The sequence below is a fragment of the Simochromis diagramma genome, unplaced genomic scaffold (assembly GCF_900408965.1).
Source record: "Simochromis diagramma unplaced genomic scaffold, fSimDia1.1 OVJJ01000370.1, whole genome shotgun sequence".
Taxonomy (NCBI): Eukaryota; Metazoa; Chordata; class Actinopteri; order Cichliformes; family Cichlidae; genus Simochromis; species Simochromis diagramma.
In genome coordinates this window covers 500,948-518,018 of record NW_024387012.1, presented here as the reverse complement: position 1 = coordinate 518,018, position 17,071 = coordinate 500,948, and the positions used below count along the sequence as shown (strand labels likewise).

The 17,071-nt window shown below is 40.7% G+C and overlaps 2 protein-coding genes across 2 annotated transcripts in view; both read right to left on the bottom strand.

Moving 5' to 3' along the window:
• Window positions 1-7,246: 7,246 nt before the first annotated feature.
• LOC120739333 (tripartite motif-containing protein 16-like) lies at window positions 7,247-11,792 on the bottom strand. Its single transcript, XM_040041085.1, has 7 exons — window positions 10,913-11,792; window positions 10,179-10,538; window positions 9,948-10,043; window positions 9,340-9,573; window positions 8,995-9,142; window positions 8,839-8,898; window positions 7,247-8,741 (listed from the first exon to the last, which is right to left on the bottom strand). Exons 1-7 carry the CDS (start codon window positions 11,162-11,164, stop codon window positions 8,212-8,214), a joined length of 1,680 nt encoding a protein of 559 aa, XP_039897019.1. The 5' UTR covers window positions 11,165-11,792; the 3' UTR covers window positions 7,247-8,211.
• A 410-nt stretch (window positions 11,793-12,202) lies between these two features.
• The window catches only part of LOC120739374, a 49,481-nt gene continuing 44,612 nt past the window's right edge, over window positions 12,203-17,071 (bottom strand). The window contains exon 15 of the mRNA XM_040041134.1: window positions 12,203-13,708. Within this exon, the coding sequence (XP_039897068.1) occupies window positions 12,636-13,708 (1,073 nt within the window). The 3' untranslated portion in view covers window positions 12,203-12,635. The remainder of the gene's footprint in view (window positions 13,709-17,071) is intronic.

The window sequence follows — 17,071 nt, the reverse complement described above, 5'->3', positions numbered from 1 at the left end:
GAAGAGAATTACAGTAATCCAGACGAGATGTGACAAGAGCATTGACAAGTATGGCGGTACTGTGTGGAGTGAGTGAGGGACGAAGACGGTTAATATTACGGAGATGAAAGTAGGAAGACCGAGTGATATTATTCATATGTGCTGTGAAGGACAGAGTGCTATCGAGAATGACACCAAGACTCTTAACCTGAGGGGAGGGTGTGACATCAGAGTTATCAATGGATAACGAAAGACTGGTTGGAACTGTAGTCAGTTTTGATCTGGTGCCTATTAAAATGAATTCTGTTTTATTGCCATTAAGTTTAAGAAAGTTGTGAGTAAACCAGACCTTGATTTCACTTAAACAGTCAGAAATGGATGTGGGTGGGAGAGTAGCTGTGGGTTTTCTGTTATGTGTAGACATAACACTTGTTCATCCCTACAGTGAAGGGTGCTTTTAAACTTTATGACCCACAGGATATTGTTTTACTTCAAAGCAAGACAAAAAAATCTCTGTTAGGTACAGGGAATCAAAATTTAAAGAAAAGAATGACTCTAGACTGTTGCATACTACAGACAAGACCATGTGTTTGAGATTGCTGTTTGATGATTTTAGGGATATACTGAGTTTTCATATTTTTAGCTGCACACTTTCTTGATGAAAAAGTTCACAGTGACTCATATTAATAATATTTTAAAAGGTGCATACCTGGATTGGAAGGCCAAGCAGCAGGTGTTTTCTAAAGTGACTAATACTGAAATGTAACACCATGGAAAATAGATAATTGCAGTGGGCAAGCAGCCTGCACACTCAATTCAATTCAATTCAATTTTATTTATATAGCGCCAAATCACAACAAAAGTCGCCTCAAGGCGCTTCATAGATACAGAGAAAAACCCAACAATCATATGACCCCCTATGAGCAAGCACTTTGGCAACAGTGGGAAGGAAAAACTCCCTTTTAACAGGAAGAAACCTCCGGCAGAACCAGGCTCAGGGAGGGGCGGCCATCTGCTGCGACCGGTTGGGGTGAGAGAAGGAAGACAGGATAAAGACATGCTGTGGAAGAGAGACAGAGGTTAATAACAGATATGATTCAATGCAGAGAGGTCTGTTAACACATAGTGAGTGAGAAAGGTGACTGGAAAGGAAAAACTCAATGCATCATGGGAATCCCCCGGCAGCCTCTATTGCAGCATAACTAAGGGAGGATTCAGGGTCACCTGGTCCAGCCCTAACTATATGCTTTAGCAAAAAGGAAAGTTTTAAGCCTAATCTTAAAAGTAGAGATAGTGTCTGTCTCCTGAATCCAAACTGGAAGCTGGTTCCACAGAAGAGGGGCCTGAAAACTGAAGGCTCTCCCTCCCATTCTACTTTTAAATACTCTAGGAACAACAAGTAGGCCTGCAGAGCGAGAGCGAAGTGCTCTAATAGGGTGATATGGTACTACAAGGTCATTAAGATAAGATGGGGCCTGATTATTTAAGACCTTGTATGTGAGGAGCAGGATTTTGAATTCAATTCTGGATTTAACAGGAAGCCAATGAAGGGAAGCCAAAACAGGAGAGTATTTAATTTAACTGGTGCTTAAAAGTGGAATTATTATCTCTTATGGGGATTTTCCATCTTATGTTATCTACCCTTTCTTGCTAAACCTATGAAACTGCTATAGACGTATCTTGTTCTCACTCGTGATAAAGCTATATTTCTATTGTGCCTATGATTTAAAAAAAGAAACCAAGCAAAAATTACATCCATGTCAGATTTCCATGGGGAAGACTTCCAAGTTAGTTGGCTTAAGGGGCACTTACTACTTACTATTTACTTTCCCTCATAGGGTCAGGTAAGTTTAGATAGATTTTTTCTTTCCCATAAAAATGTAATTATCTAAAAACTGCATTGTGCATTTACTTTGGTTATCTTTGTGTAATAAGTCTGTTTGATCTGAAACAGTGTGACAAAAAAAAAGAAATCTGGAAAAAGGCAAATACTTTAACAGTAACCTGATGAATAAATTTTACTGAGATTTTTTTCCCAGGCCTGCTTACGGTGCAACCAAAACTCTGTCAATAAAACCTCTCAAAACAACAAATATAACTACTCTAATGCACTCTCTCAAGTCACAAATCTAACTTATGCAATACAACTTGAAATGAATGTGGCGCGACAACCTGGAATTACACCTGATATTTACTTACAGAAATACAGTTCCCTCTCCATCCTGCATACTTTAAAAAATACCTTTGAAAGCCTTAATTAAAAATGCTCAGGACTTTTATATAGAACGTTCTTTCTTATCAAATAATATGAGTGGTCACAATACATTTATTATTATTATTATTATTATTATTATTATAGGACTGTTGTCCTATTCTTCAACCAAAACTGCATGAAGGAAACTGAATGACTTTTGTACAATTCATTATGAAACAGTGAGTCATCTTTCAGGAATTGCACCCAAACAAGAATGTCCTGGAGTGTTAGAATGAACTTATTTCATAAAGGTTTATCAGCATCTGTTTAAAGGAAACAATTGTAGAATTAACAATGGAAGAGAGACAGGCCTTCATAATACTTAAATATGTAGTATTATGATGGTCCAAATTACCATCAGGGTGTACACCTCACCCCTGGCGTTGTTGCCCACCTCTCAATTTTAAATACACGTAGACATTGAGGGCTAGCAGGAGGGGCTATGCGCTCACCTGCTGCTCTCTGGCAGGTAGCTCCATGCCCTCCTGGGTTTTAAATGCACCTTAGAACACACATGCATCAACACTACATATGAGCGGGCGGAGGGAGGTTTGGAGTCTTCACACACCCCCGTTCTCTGCGGCCTGTTGGAGCGCGGGGGGGGCTAGGAGGAGAAGTTGACCATCCAATTGGGGTCTGGAATGTGGGGCCTCCCTGCTGCTGTGGAGTCGGGGCGGTCTGCTTCTCCCCACCGCAGGGAAAAGGGTAACACCACCTGGGTCTGGGTGCAGTTTCCCCCTCCAGGGGCAAGGGTACCTAGACCCGGTTCGTAGAGTACGCTTGGGGAGTGTGATCGTGTGTACAGCGTCTCTTTATGTCTGTCTCCACGTTGGTTGAGTGTGGAGTAAGTGCATATGAGAGCATGAGGGTGGGAATGGATGTTTGTGTCTGTGTGTGCCTGTACGTCTGTGTCTATATGTCAGGTTGGGTATCAGACGCCACCTCTCTGGGGACATCTCAGGCCCTCCAAGGTTTGGAGGCCTATCTCCCCCCACCACTTCCCCTGCCAGTGGCAGACGCCCTCAGACATCGGTGCGTTGGTGGTTCTTTGTGTCCGGAGATGGGGGTCCAGGTACCCACCGGCTCACTCCTGGTGGCTGCTTGTCCGGGCCCTGGAGCCTGGGGCTCGCTCAGGCCACTTCGGGGTGGGGTGCCCTCGGCCTCTCGGCCTGGGGCTCGGTCACTCAGGCACAGCTGGCTGTCGGCGGAGTTCACAGGCACGTCTCTGCAACCCCCCCTGGCTTCTGCTCCGCGGCTGCTGAGTGAGCCCTCATCTGGGACTCTCCTCAGCTCTTTCTGGGACAGTGGCGCGGCTGCCCCTCTGTTAGTCTTCCTTGGTCTCTTGTGTTCTGGGGGCTTCTGGATGTCTGGAGTTTTGATCTCCTCCATACCTGCTTCATGCCCTGGAGGACGGGGCTGTGGCCCCCCCACACCCTCTAGCAGATCATTACATGAAGGAACCTTTTAAAAACAAGCGCGTCCATGCTCACAGGTGTACACACGGGTGATCACACCCACAAACTACACCCTTTTTGGCTGCTACCTCAAAGCACACTGTGCGTTGTCGATCTTACGTGCTGCACAATAATGTTTAATATTTAGTATTTACTGTCATATTCCCATATATCATCGTGATGTTGTTTATTATGTTGCTCTCTTTTTTCTTTCTCAGCAGGTGATCCAGGTGATTGATATATGGATTTTTTGTCTGCTTATTTTGTTGGTTTTTGTTTTTTGCCCTTTATCCCCGTCCATCTTCCCCGCTGTTTTTCTTTCCCTCTTTCTTTCTCCCCTTTCTTTTCCCCAGTCAAATCTGTCAGTATTTACAGGTGAAAATAAAATAAAATAAATAATAAAAGGTGAATCAAATAGACCATTACGGCAAGGCTGGGATGGTGTATTTGGTAAAGTAAATCCGTTGGGCATCTTTCTTCACCTTTAGACAATAATTCTGATGGCAAAAGAGCCAAACGGGACAGGCAAAAAAAAAAAAGTAGTTGTTTCCCACAGAGAAACTGAGTGATCACACAGTCAGTCCCAAGTGCTCTGCCAGCCTTTCTGGCACTACCCCTCGATCCCACTACTAAAGGGGGAAAAGAGAAATGATACAAATGACAAATGATGACCAAAAAAAAAAATAATAATAATTAAATTTAATAATAATAATAATTATCATTATTTTTTAATTAAATAATAATTATTAAATTAAATAATTAAGTAAAACAAATCAGGAATGAGAATCAACTGAAAGAAGGAATACACAGAGATGATAACACTAATGTATTAATAATCTACACTAAATGTTATACCACACTGATCTCAAGCAGTACATTGGTTTGTATAATTGAGTTTACATTATTCATGCAAATATCTTTATATAAGAGCCTGATTGGCCATCTTTCTCATGATAATCCTCAACATATAAGGCCCATTTTGCATAAAGCTCCAGAACAAGGGCAGCTGAATGCCATTTTATATTTCTTCCATTTCTGAGTAATTCCACCAAAAGTTGTGACCTTCTCACGCTGCTTCTTGCTGATAGTCTTGTAGCCCATTCCAGCCTTGTGTGGGTCTAAAATCTTGTTTTCCTTTGAAAGCTCTTGTGTCTTGTGGAAGAAGTTGGAGTGGAAGAGACTCTCTCTGTGGATAGGTGTGCTTTATACACAAAATGAGTTGAGATACGACGTTTCTTTCATTGATTGCTTAATTGATTGCAATTTTGGGTGCCAGAATTCTAGTTGGTTTGTGCTTGGAAATAAAAGTTTCTCCCCAACATGCCACTGAGTGTTTTGTTTCACTCAGTGGCATGTTTCATTTTTTATTAGTTTTGATGTATATTTTGTCTGAATTAAAAAGAAAGAACTTTAAAATATAGAGACCGTTGCTTTTATTGTAAGTAAGCACAAACCACAAATTGGGTGGGTGGGTTTGAATTTGCAAAGGGTGCATGGGTGTGTGCCCAACCATTCTACATGTGTTTAGTGGACTTGAGGAAGGCAGGAGATTGGTGAGGATAGCTGGCATTAATTCACACTCATTCCTGGTGGGTGTTGCACACTCCCAGGGCTTCCCTTTGTCACTGATTTTGCTCAGAATTTTTATGGACAGCATTTCTAGGCATGGAGAGTTGCAGAAAGATTCCAGTTGGGCAGTTTTATAATCTCATCTCTGCAGCTCAATTCATGCAGACAGTTAACCCTTCAGCAACAAAACAACAACAACAACAACAAACAAGAGCACAAGCAATGCCAGAGTTACCTTTACTTTCAGATTACGTCTAACTTTCATGCTATTTATATAAAGACTAAAAATACGCTAAACTTTGGTCCTTGTTGTGAAAACGTCATGGTATGAATGAGACATTTTCCATAAAGGGGGAAAATGCACACTGTATCAAGGTCCATAAGAATAACTTTCTATAAAAAATAGGATCAATTTGTACTGAGATGGCAATATGTTTTTATGAAAAAAGTCATCCTATCAGTCCAGGAGATTGTTGTGTGGGTGCAGATCCTGAAAACATGAATCACTGTTTCATTATGCAATGCATACAGTGCAAAAGTCCTTTTTGTATTTTTGGTTCAAGAATATATACACAGGATAACAGTTATGAATAATAATAAAAAAAAGATAATAATAATAAAAAATGTCACCTCTATTACTTGTTTGACCAGTTGGAACTTTCTATGTAAAAGCCATGAGCATTTCCAGTTAATGTTATTGTTCAAAAGGACAGGGGATGGTTGTTTGATTTCCTTCTTGTTGTTTAATCATTAACCCCGACCTTCAGTAAGAAAACTGAGACCTACTATTCTTTCGATGTTGTTCTAGCTTATTTTGTTACTTATAGATAAATCATTAATGCACTCTTTGAGTAATTTTGATTGGCTACAGTGGCCACTCATGGCATGTTCACAGGCAAATTTTCAGCTATCAGCAGCTGTTAAAGACAGCAAGTCAATGATAGATGAGACAATATGTCTATCCAAATAGTTGTAGCACAGCTTAACACCATGAAACTCATGGCTCTTAATTTCAGATACAGCCTGAGAGAGTAAAGCCGTGACGTCCGAGGCTTCACTCAATACATCACAGCCTCAGTACCTGATTCAGTTGTTTGTAATGAAGTGATTCATTGGCAGGATTTGTGGCGTATTTTTGGTGTGAGAAACAGGGAAACAGTGTGCGTTCATAAGCAATTCTACCCACAGGTCAAAAAAATACAAAAGAAATAGACTATACATATAAACCATACTATATTATATATAAAGGTTTCTGTCCACTGGACAGTAACATAACCCTGGGAGAGCAGGGAACTTACAGCACAAGGGTTACTCCCAACCTATTGCATGTGTGTGTTGTACATTATTGTATATAATGCAACGTGACCCTGAATTAGATAAGTGAAAGAAAATGGATGGATTTTTAACTTTTATGTTCACACACGTCAAGAGGTCAAGCATGAGGGAAACCACATCATGGCCAATGTTTAAACAAGGAAGGTTAACTCATCAAAATTATTTATTTATGAAATAGATATAACATTATTTTTTCAATCCCCAAAACATACATGATCAAAGCACCACAACGGTAGCCCAGTATCACACAACACTGAAGCAACATTAAAAAACAGAAGCTGCAGGCTCAGCTCGGTAGATTGGACAATCATAATGAAGCAGTTCATTTTAAGTTGCGGATTCAAGCAACCTTTCGTATTTTTGAGCACCAAATGGCACCCAATAGGCATTAAAACTCAATGCAAATAGCTGAGAATCACATAAAGCTCACTACTCCCCCAATTAACTCATATATGCAGCTAAATGGCTCTATAAAAGTTAAACCTAGTCTTGACAAATCACTTCATTATCTGAAAACATCCAGGTCATCGTAGTCTAAGGAGCTTGGAAAGAAAAGCGTCTGGACTTCTTTAAGTTGCTTGAAGACGTTTCACCTCTCATCCGAGAAGCTTCTTCAGTTCTAAGGTCAAATGGTGGAGAGTCCCAGATTTAAACCCTGTGGGAGTATCCCCCCACAGAGGGACAAAAGGACCCCCTGATGATCCTCTACTTAATCACATGACCAGTTTTCACACCTTGGCTCATGTGATTATGTAAACTTATGTTTGGAACTGTCACCACTGTTTCTGTTTGTCTTCTTACATAACAGCATCAATGGTTTCAACCAGTCGTGTGATTCACTCAGGAACCTGAAGGGACGTTATCCTTCACCCTTTATTTATTTATTTATTCATTGCATGAAGCAAGCTGTGGAGCAGTTGTTCAAGGAAACTGCAATAGTATTGGTCAAATGAAGCTTACTGAGAAACTGAAGCGTGTATCAAAAAATGGTTCATTACCAGAAGCTTTTCAACACATCCCATTTGGCGCCATCTGGCGGCCAAAAAAAATACAGAGCCGCTTGAATCGGTGCCATGTGGCCATCGCTAATACGTAGAGAATAGTGTGCTTAATGTGTAAAAAGTTAATACTTATGAGACAAGTAATGAGTATACCAACTGTTAACCCACTTTGTCACACTGTGAGATACAGCAGCTGAACCTTTAGTGTTAACACACTGCGCGTCAAACTGCACACAGTTTGTGTGTTTGCTGACACTTGTTGAGCTGATAGAAATGTTGCATTTGAAATGACCTACCACAAAAAATCCTTTATATTTGCTGCTTTTCAGTAGGACTAACAAGATGCTGAAGTACCACAACCACAACTTACAAAGACCGGCACTCATTCTGGCCCACTTTAACCCCTGAGTATAAGCACTATAAATGAAACTAATGAGCCTGTGCTGAAAATGTAAAGAGTAGAAAGTGCAGATATGTGTTTAAAAATGTAAAAGCTAAAAGTAAAAGAATTTGTATTTTTACACTTCCCACCTCTGCCTGCTACGCTTTAGTGATGGATGAGGATCCTTTAGAGATGGGGTCTTAAAAATGTTTAACATCTCTATCACTTTGAAAAGATTTACCATAACTTAACCAGCTGTGCAAATACTCCAGTATCATACCATTCATAATTTATCCCAACCCCAGGATAAAGAGGTTGGGTGAATGCAGTCTGGACTTTATGGATTAGAACCATTGGGTCAGAGACGCGATAAAAACACAGAGTGCCTGCTTTATAATCCAGGAAGACTCCAATCTTGCAGAGACCAGAGCTGGGCCCTTTGGTTTCTACATTATTGTGACAGAATAAAAAGCCGTCTGCTGTGCAGTCTAAACTCCAGGACTTGTCATTTTTGCCAAACTGTGACTCATCAGATGTCCGGCTGATGTTTTTATAAGCCACTGCTACAGACAGAGTGCGAGCATGTCCCTCTACCTCCCAGTAACACCGGTCTGCCAAACCCTCCCTGCACAGCACCTGGGGAAATTTAGTGAATCTGTCCAGATGAGCTGAAGCCTGGCCGGGTGAAGGCCTCATCCTGCGATTCTCGCATATCAGGTGGAGATAACGATAGTTTGAGGTCCCATCCAGCGTGAGGGGATAAACATCTGGCAGAAAATAGAGCATGTATGATCAATATTACCACTATTTTCAACTGTAACTGACTAGTATATTATTTTATAATGTTTCAAGTGAATTTCATACAACGTAAAAACTCTTCTCTGCTGCTGGGGGCTGGAGGTAGTGAGAAGTCAACATATGAAACTGTGAAGAAACAAACTGGAGTTATTTTAAAAAATCACTGGGTATGTATGAAGCAACTTATCCACAACGCTTTCTTTTTTCTTTTCCAACTGTTACCTGTGGCTGAGATCATGGGCCATGTTTCTTTCAGTGACATTTCCAGTTTATCTTTGAGCTCAGACAAACACTCGGTTATGTCTTTAAAGGAGCGTTGAGGAGGAGCTCCAGGTGAGCCATCTGGAGAATCCCAGGAAGCGGAGAGATGCTGTGAAATATAAGAAGAAGACAAAAATGGTCATTTTTTTAAGCAACCCATCATAAATCGAAATGATCTCATACAGGTTTACGATATCTGCTGTAATATTCATTTTCGCCATTTGGATCTAATTGTGCTCAGTTTTTTAGGCCTTTGAAATCAGGTATTTTACAGGAAAACCTTTGCTAGGTTGTGAGCAGCTATACCTGCATCAGATATATGAGGTCATCTGCATCCGAAGCTTTTTCCAGTTCAGCGTATGTTCTCTTCAGCTTTGTAATCTCCTCCTTCAACTGAAACTGGTGGTCCTCCACCTGAGCGGTGGCAGTTTTTTCCTGGGCTTTAATCAGCTGCTTCACCTCACTCTGTTTTCTTTGCATGGAAGAGATGAGCTCATCGAAGATCTTGTCACAGTCGTTCAGGGAAGTCAGAGCAGAACTCTGTTGGCACATCGCAGATCTGTTTTGAACCCCACAGACCGAGACAATTGTAGAGAATCTGTTAAGCATTAAAATATGTTGTTAACAACCACCTGTGGGGCGCAAATCACATCTAAAGAGAGAATGCTAAACTGAAGTCATCAGATGAGAAAAATCAACAGCATGTTTCTCAAAGTAGAGGTGAAAAAGAGCAAATCAAAAACAAGTGCTGAAGGCGGTGCTTGCTTGTGCTGCCCGGTAAAAATCGTATTGCAAGTTTGATCAGAGCTAAATACTGAGACTATGTTAACGCACTAAAGCTCATTTCAGCAGCTATCGTATTCACCCAGCAGATAAATGCACATATCAGATCTGAAAACATTGCTTTTCCACACCTTGAGACTCTCTTCGGCTTGGCTCAGTTCTTTCAGCTCCTTTTCTATCTTTTGGACTTTGTCCTGGATTTTCCTTTGATTTAAAGCCAGCTGATTCTGCAAGAAGGCATTTAAATATTAGTAATCAGTAATGTTAGTAATGAGTAAGTCTGATGGCCACATGTCATTTGGGAGCACAGAAGCATTTGGACTTTGAAAGGTAGCATTATGTGCTTGACTCCTTGCCCCCACCTTTGCCTTATCCTTGAGTGCTGAAGCAGAAATACATCCGTGGCCCTTGTGTTCATCCACTGTGCACAAAGAGCAAACAAGCTGCTCATCTTGCTCACAGTAGAGCTCCTTTAACTTATTGTGCTTAGTGCACATTTTCTCCTGTATTGACACTGTAGCCTCCACCAGCTCGTGCTTCTTCAACACAGCAACACTGTAGTGAGGCTCGAGGTGAGTGGGACAGTAAGATACCAAGCAGGTCAAACATGACATAATGGCTTTGATTCTGATCCCACAGCAAAAGTCACAGGCAACATCTGTTGGACTGGCATAGACCAGAGAAGGACATGTTGACTTGGCGCTCTTTAGCTTATTCACAACCTAGACAGAAAGACAGAAAATGTTATGGTGTGCTGTAAAGAGAAATAGAATGTTTTTGGAGATTTTGAGTTTCTGATCTAATGTAAATCTGTTCTCTTTGCAGCACAGTCTAAGAGTACATCTTTCTATGATGGCCAGTTGAGGCTGGCTTCATAATGAAAAGTGTGTTCACACAAACATTGTTTAAATGCCCAACTCTGGAGCTCAAATAAATCTGGTGGTATAAATCAGTACAAAACAGTTCCACTTCTTTAATTATTTGCACAGTTACAGGGAAAAAGTGGTGTTGTTACATAATTTCTTATGTAACAACACGACTGTTACGTTATCTGTGAACTACAGAGTCTGTGCTAAGTTCATTTCTGTCCCCTCACCTCAGCCAGCATGTTGTTCCTCCTGAGAACAGGCCGATGGCTGAATGTCTCCCTGCACTGAGGACAGCTGTATTCACCCTTCTCCTCCTCTCCATCCCAGCAATGCTCAATGCAGCTTTTACAATAACTGTGTCCACAATAAATGGCGATGGGTTCTTTCAGAAGATCCAAACACACTGAACAGGAAAACTGAATGCAGTCCAGGTCAACTCCATGTGGCTCATCTTGCTGACTTTGCTGTTTGCAAGCCATTTTAGTTGTGGTATTATTAAGAAACAGAACTGGACTGTCCCTGAGTTGATGTATCTCTGAAGATCTTGGCAAAGAAAGCAGCAACTGTCTGCTTTCAGCAGAAGTGGAGAAGTGGAAACAGGTCAAGTGTTGAAGTGCAGTCAATGTCCACCCACTTTAATTATCGTCACATTTGTGTTAATGATTCATTTTAAAGGGCAAGATAGAACAAATTAGTTTATCAGTCATAGAGACTAGTGAGCATACAGAGTCTATAATTCACTGCTGCGTTTGTATCTTTCAGAGTGTGAGGAATGCTCTTGGGGAAGAATAACAAGGCTTACATTGTAGTTTTACACTGTAGTACTGTTTGGTGCCTTGTTTGTGTTGTCCATTCATTGTTGTGTCATCTCCTACACATTACTGTTAACCACAAAGTAACCTTAAAACAACCAAGAATCAACTGCATGTTTTTAAAACATGTGTAACAATAAAATGCAAAAAATACAAACTCACTCTTTTTTTTTTCTCAAGTCCACAAAGGAGTCGTTCTAAAGACTGACGGTTGCCAAGTCTGTAAGGGTGAAAAAAGCTAGCAAAACAGATTTGGATAAAAACTAAATCTGCAATGAGATTAAATGCTGGTAGATTAAGCTAAAAATACAATAAAACAATGTAAATGCAGGATGACCCAAACTGTACATCCAGGACAGATTTGCTCATTAATAAAATAAGGTAACTATCCAAGTCTTGCACAGTAAATATATGGACTACGAGTACAAACCACAAACATCCAACATTTCATGTACTACTAACACACTGCTCTTGCCTTTCTTTACTCTTAAGATCCAGAACTTGACCTCTCACCGCCTTGTGGGTGTTTCACATATGCAAACATACTTAATAGACCTTCTTATTGCTGGTAGTGGCATCTCATGACACACATACATTTCTTTGCTAGAGTTCCCCCCATTGATCAGAGCATGTAAGTGCAGTATAACAATCCTGCCTAAAAGCAGTATTCTCAAAACGAAAGAAGAACTGGACAAAATGGAAAACTCCCCAGAAATTAGGTTTTTTTTATTGCTTAAAAGCAACAGGAACAAAACAGGGTCAACAATATCTTAGAAATATGTAACATGACTAAATATTCCATGACAAGTTAACAAAACCAACTCCCACCACAGTTTTTTGACTTACTTGTTGACTTATTTGTCTGTGATGCTTATCGGTCTGAGACATTCGTCCACAGGAAAAAAATATGACTACAATGCATTAAGGCCCTCAGAAGATTATGCAAAAAGTCCACAAAAAAGGTAACTGCTAGATAAGTATTCAACAATTTGCCAACAAACCTGATTCCAAATAATTTAACATGTTCTCTTCGATGTATGTAGTATTATTATGCAGTTATTATGTGTAGTGTAAGAACATCAAGAAATAATAAAATGCTTTTTTCCCTTCCACTACCTGGATAATAATTATAAAAATCTCACTTAAACCTGATAAGAGACTTTCCTTTCTCCAATATAGCCTCACACGCTCTCTGTGCAGCTTCTGATGGTGACTTAGCATCATTAGCTGCTTCATTTCCAATGAAGCCACCAAATACTCCTCCTGCTGCTGCTGCTGCCACACAAGCTGCTCCAGCAACTCCTACAGCTGCTTCTCCTGCCGCCGCTGACGACACTCCCATTAATGCTGGAGCCTTTTTTACAGCGTCCATTAACATTACGTTATTCATGGCTGTGACAGCTAATCCAACCATTGCTGCTACACCAAAAAAAGCACCGAGCAAAGCTCCTGTTGCAATCCCTGTCAGTTTGGTCAGAAACCTGTTGCACACATCAGATTTAGCCTGGTTTCTGATCTCTTCTGCAGTTTTATCTGGCATTGAGTACGAAATGTGCTCGACCCGTTTCTGTATTGCCGTCTCCACATGTTGCAGCATTTTATTTGTGTAGTAGCCTCCGTTTTTTCGCACCACCATTTTTTCTATTGTTTTCAGCAACTCCTCCACCTGGAACTGGTTGCTCCTGTAGTTATTTGGCTGGTTGTTGTTCCAGTGTTTGTTATCAAAGACGTGACACCGACCACCACACTTTGACACCAGATCACTCAGATTTTTGTTCTCACTGACAAAATCTTCAATTTTTATATTTTTGTCAAGCTGGTCACCGTGAGTGAAAACAACTACAGCATATTTTAGAGCTTCATCTGAGAAATACTGAACTATCTTAGTGATGACAGCCTGCTCGTGCTCTGTGAATTTACCCACTTGAAGCACAATGAGAAAAGCATGAGGCCCAGGAGCACACTCTGTCATACAGCTCATTATCTCAGGCTTCAGATCTTCCTCAGACCTTCCTGTGTCAAAGAAACCAGGGGTGTCGATCAGAGTGATGCTTCTTCCATTGACTGTTTTCGTTTCTGTTTGGCATTTCATTGTCCCAGAGTTTGGAGAGTCATAAAAGGTAAAGTGCTCCTCTCCAAGAATGGTGTTACCCAGGTGACTTTTCCCAGATCCAGTTTTTCCCAGCAGGACCAACCTCATCGTAGTTGACTCTACAGGAGAAAGTTGACTCTGTTAAGTACATTTGTCTCTCTCTTGTTTTTTTTCTTGTTTTTTTTTTTTGCTGCTGCAGAGACGTTTCTTTGTGGTTTGAGGTTTTGAACAGTAAGCCGTAGATGGTTTATAGTTTTACTTACAAAAAACACACTTCTAAATGAAAAACTAGTGTTAGAGCCAAAGGGGTTTACTGGAAGAAGTATCTGGTAATTAATAAAAGGAAATCATTAGGAAGGATAATGAAATATTGGACTGTCTGAATAATTTGAGTTTGAGCTATTGCCCTCAGGCTGTTAATTTAGTAAATTTAGATGCATTACTCCAGCACTTTGGGTATTATTATTTTTCATTCTTTCTCAGTATTCTATACTCACCTGGATCGTGCACCTTTTGGTGAACATGTTGAGTGAAATTGTCATTTTGGAAAACATCAAATGCCTGCAAAGACAACAAAGTATCAACATCAATAGCAATCCTTGTAAAAACTCATCAGATGGAAATGCAGATGAAAAAAGTAATTATTATTATCTTGTGTAGTTCATGTAATAGAGTGAAGAAAAAATGATTCATTACAAAGTAAAATGAGACAAATATTGATATGGAACGTAACTTTACTTTTCCAAAGTGTTTTTCAATACTCAGCACACTAATGGTTAGGAGCCAATATTTAAGGAAAAGTACTTTGTCATTACCTTGTCTGACTCCTCGTCATCGGGGTGAATGACGATGTGGATCAGGAGTGGTGTGTTGCCCACCTGCTCCTCTTGAAATACATGAACTTCCTCCTTTAAAGCCCTCACCACCTCACTGACAGGAAACTGCAGGGCCATCCCAGCACCGAGGACAGGAAGAGCAACAGATCTGAATCTTTTCTTCGCACAAGAAGATAGGATTGTGTTGATGCCCATTCGAAGAACCTATAACACATAACAATGCTGCATTATGACAAATGGCTTCATTAAAAAATGTCCTCACAAACAGACAGAATAATAAAATCACTCCTTTACTATCTCACCTGGACTGCAACTCCGTCTGGGTCACCATCCCAGGGAACAAGATTGAGGAAGAAGACTGCATTAGACTGAAGTCCAGGTAAGCCCTCCAGCAGTACTGAGTCACCAGGCATTGTTTCATCTTCTGCTTCCTTTCTAAACCTTGTGGTCAGCTGTGGTCCAGCTACTTCAAACAAAGCATTTCCAACACGGGTAGAGAGAGGATCATGGCCAACCATAGGAGACACCAAAGCATCCACCTAGGACAAGAGCAGGAGATTTAGAAAATGTGTCTTATTGTGAAGTGTCGTCATTACAGCAACGTTTCTCACTTGTTGGCTCTCAATCGATCCCTGAATAACCTCCATGTGGACTCTGCCTCCAGGAGCTCTGGCAGTGGCTCCTCTTGCTGTATCTTCATCAGGTGTATCTATCCCTTGGAGAAGCCTGTCACATGCTTCCTGCATGGCCCTCACTGCCTCCTCTCTGTTATCAATCAGGATGATTTTCCTCAGACTTCGACCTCCCACACTGCCAAAGTCCTTCACAGCAGCAACAGTTGCCTCAGTGCACACAGTGAGAGGAACCCCAGACACACCTGAGCTGATACAAGGAATGGCTATGGACTGAAACTCCATTATTTCTGAAAACTTTAAAGCTGAATGCACAGTTTTCTCCAGTAACATCTTATCTCTCTTACTTAGTTTTCCACCTGAGGGCCCAACTGCATGAAGCAGTTTCTTGCACTTTAAGTTACCCCCTGTGGTCACTACTGTTTCTCCTATGGGAATTTTCCCCAAACACTTCACTAATTCATCACTCTCTCTCTGTATTTCAGGACCACCAGCTTGACTCAGTGCAGCAGCAACACCTGCAGAGTGCTCCAAGTCCTGATTGGCTGCATTTACCAGAGCATCAGCGTGTTGCTTGGTGATGTCACCCTGACACACAAACACCTGGAGCCCATCACAAAGGCTGTAGCTAGCAATGGTTGTGCTTTCCTCTCTTAAACTCAGAGATGCCATATTGTCAAGTAAACTTGAAGGTTGCTCGATGTCTAACAACCTGGCATGAACCAGAGACAGTTCTCCAACAACAACAGCCATCCCAGACTCATCTGTGTACACCTTCACCTCACCTGCAGTCTGACAAGAGCTGCTAGACTGAACCAAAGCTTCAACTTTGTCAGGGTTTACCTCATAATGGCAAAAGTAGCCACCAAAGAGAGCGTCTACCTCAGCTTTCCAATCACTAACTTCATCTGCAGCACCAGGTTGAGCTCGCCTCCTGACTAAAACTCTCCCCTCCTCACAGTAAAGATCAGCAGAGCAGGCTAAACAGGCAAGCATGTTCTCAAGTTCTAGCTGAGCATGTGGACATTCTTTCAGGTAACGAAGGAGATAATTATCAACGTGTAGTTCATACTCTTCATCACTTGGTGGAAGAGACGAGGCGGGAATGTTCTCAGGAGTCTGTGATTGGGAAGAAATGCAAATGAGAGGAGGTATCAATCGGCAACAAAGATCACCTTACCACCTTATATATATATATGTGTATATATAAATTGATGATCTGATGATGTGTGTGTGTGTTGTGTGTGTTCTTATAGCTATAAATTTATTAGCTATTCCACATTTAAAAACCTTGATTAAATTAATATACGAAATGTACCGCTACTGTAGCAGTGGGGATGGTGTAAGTTTCCAGACTTTCTCGGACTGTGATCACCAAATGACGATCTCCAAGCTCCAAAACATGCTCTGATCTTTTAAGGACTCGCTGCTGATCTGTAGACAGATATCTGGAGTTACACAGTGGATTTGTTTTACATTTACTTAAAAAAATTATATATATAGTAAATTCTTTTCTTTAAAGCCTCCTTCCTTTTATTCTTTACATCTCATGCCTGTCATATGTTACAAATGCCTTTCAACAACTTGCCCTTGGATTTATAGCCGATTTTACTTGACCTAGTTGTAAAGTGGGTCAGTTGTAACACTTCCAATTTCTCCAATCAGGGCTAAGTTTCAAATGATGTGACTCATCCTGTGCATGCCCAGTTCAGTTCTGCTATCACATGTGAAAAATCAGCACATTTTATCAAACACAGACAATTTAACATGAAAAAAAGTAATTTGTATGCCAAAAAGTAAGTTTTTCTACTTTATTTCAATTTGTAATAGCATTATCTGCTTTGCAGTTAAACTCATCAAACTTAAATTATGTTACTTATATGTCTATGGGGATATATTCTGTGTAGGTCTTTAGTGCTAATGTTTTAGCCGTTGGCTGTAATGTTAGCTAGTTCATGGCTATAGGAGTCTGGGTCAGTTGTAACAGCAACAGTCTGGGTTAGTTGTAACAATA

What these genes read in the sequence shown, in the direction of transcription:
- LOC120739333 (XM_040041085.1), bottom strand. Translation starts at nt 11,164, where the DNA reads ATGGCTTGCAAACAGCAAAGTCAGCAAGATGAGCCACATGGAGTTGAC. An exon ending in CACTCAAGGATAAGGCAAAG is followed by an intron (nt 10,044 to 10,178) that starts GTGGGGGCAAGG and finishes GCCTTCTTGCAG; the next exon opens with AATCAGCTGGCTTTAAATCA. An exon ending in CAGAGAAGAGTTTTTACGTT is followed by an intron (nt 8,742 to 8,838) that starts GTATGAAATTCA and finishes ATTTTCTGCCAG; the next exon opens with ATGTTTATCCCCTCACGCTG.